This window comes from Anneissia japonica, unplaced genomic scaffold, assembly GCF_011630105.1.
Source record: "Anneissia japonica isolate Jap-2015-1 unplaced genomic scaffold, ASM1163010v1 scaffold12894_len1976_cov142, whole genome shotgun sequence".
Lineage (NCBI taxonomy): Eukaryota > Metazoa > Echinodermata > Crinoidea > Comatulida > Comatulidae > Anneissia > Anneissia japonica.
The window spans coordinates 813-1,984 of record NW_022685604.1 but is presented as its reverse complement, the minus strand read 5'-3'; the positions used below and the strand labels follow the sequence as shown (position 1 = coordinate 1,984).

The window sequence follows — 1,172 nt, the reverse complement described above, 5'->3', positions numbered from 1 at the left end:
GTATCCGGTTACTTCTTTACCAACATAAGCAAAAAGAGGAACTTTCAGCAAAGGAGTCTCAGGACTACCAAGAAGGAAGTACGAAAAAAATCCCAATTGCATAAAATAGAATTAAAGAAAATGGAGCTACTGAAGTTCACTGGAGATATTACAACATACACGAGATTTAAGACGGACTTCAAGAAGTTCGTAGAGAAGGCAACTCATCCAGAACAATTGTCATTTAGACTCAGATCCTGCTTAGAAAACGAGGTTAACAAAGTAGTGCAGGCAGCAGAGGACGTCTATGAGCAAATGTGGACTTTGTTAGACGAGAAGTATGGCGACAGACACAAGTTGGTAAATGCTCTCATTGGAGATATCTTAAAGCAGAAGCCGTTGAAAGAGGGAGAGGATAGCCAAATAATTCAATTCATCGAACTAATTTTGGCTAATTGCCACCGCAACCTAAAGTGGATGGCCATCGAGCACGAAATGAACAACGCCCGAGTTATCTCCGAAATTGAGAGTAGATTACCGGAAGAACAGAGGAGAAGGTGGGTCAGGCTGATCCACGATCCACAAGGAAAGGATAAAGTGGAGAAAGACGGGAAACTAAAAATTCTCTCAGACTTTCTGGAAGAGGAGAGTAAGAGTCTGAGATACATGATGTCAGGCTTGCAATGGGCTGCACCACGACCAAATGTGCACAGCAGCACAGTCAATTTTGTGTCGACAGGGAAAATGCCGGACGAAAGCTGCTTGATATACGAGGATGGTAAACAAACAACGCAGGATTGTAAAATGTTCAAGTCTATGACCGTTCATGACAGAATCGAACTAATGAAACAAAAAAGAGCCTGTTTCAGATGTCTAAAAATAGGACACCAAGTGAAATTCTGTAAATTGGGACGTTGCGATAAAGAGGGTTGTACTAGGAAACATCACCCATTGATACATTACGCACCGAGAAATGGAAGTTGTTAATGCGACGCAACAAAGCAACCCTACGACAATTCCAAACTCATTGGGGAATGGCAGAATGGCGAATGCAGCACAACAGAATGGTTCTATTACGCATTCTCCATGTATTTTGATGGCCAAAGAGTAACACACGTGCAGAGGAGAAGGGATCGCCGCCATGTTCGATTCCGCTTGTACATCCTCCGCCATCCTATCCGAGATGGCTGAAA

At 43.0% G+C, this 1,172-nt stretch overlaps 1 protein-coding gene across 1 annotated transcript; it reads left to right on the top strand.

The window, feature by feature from the left end:
- Positions 1–120: 120 nt before the first annotated feature.
- LOC117111708 lies at positions 121–966 on the top strand. The gene has a single exon (XM_033254702.1). It carries the CDS (start codon positions 121–123, stop codon positions 964–966), a length of 846 nt encoding a protein of 281 aa, XP_033110593.1.
- Positions 967–1,172: the final 206 nt, after the last annotated feature.

Bases quoted from the DNA above. Each gene is read 5' to 3' on its own strand.
- LOC117111708 (XM_033254702.1), top strand. From the start codon at position 121: ATGGAGCTACTGAAGTTCACTGGAGATATTACAACATACACGAGATTT.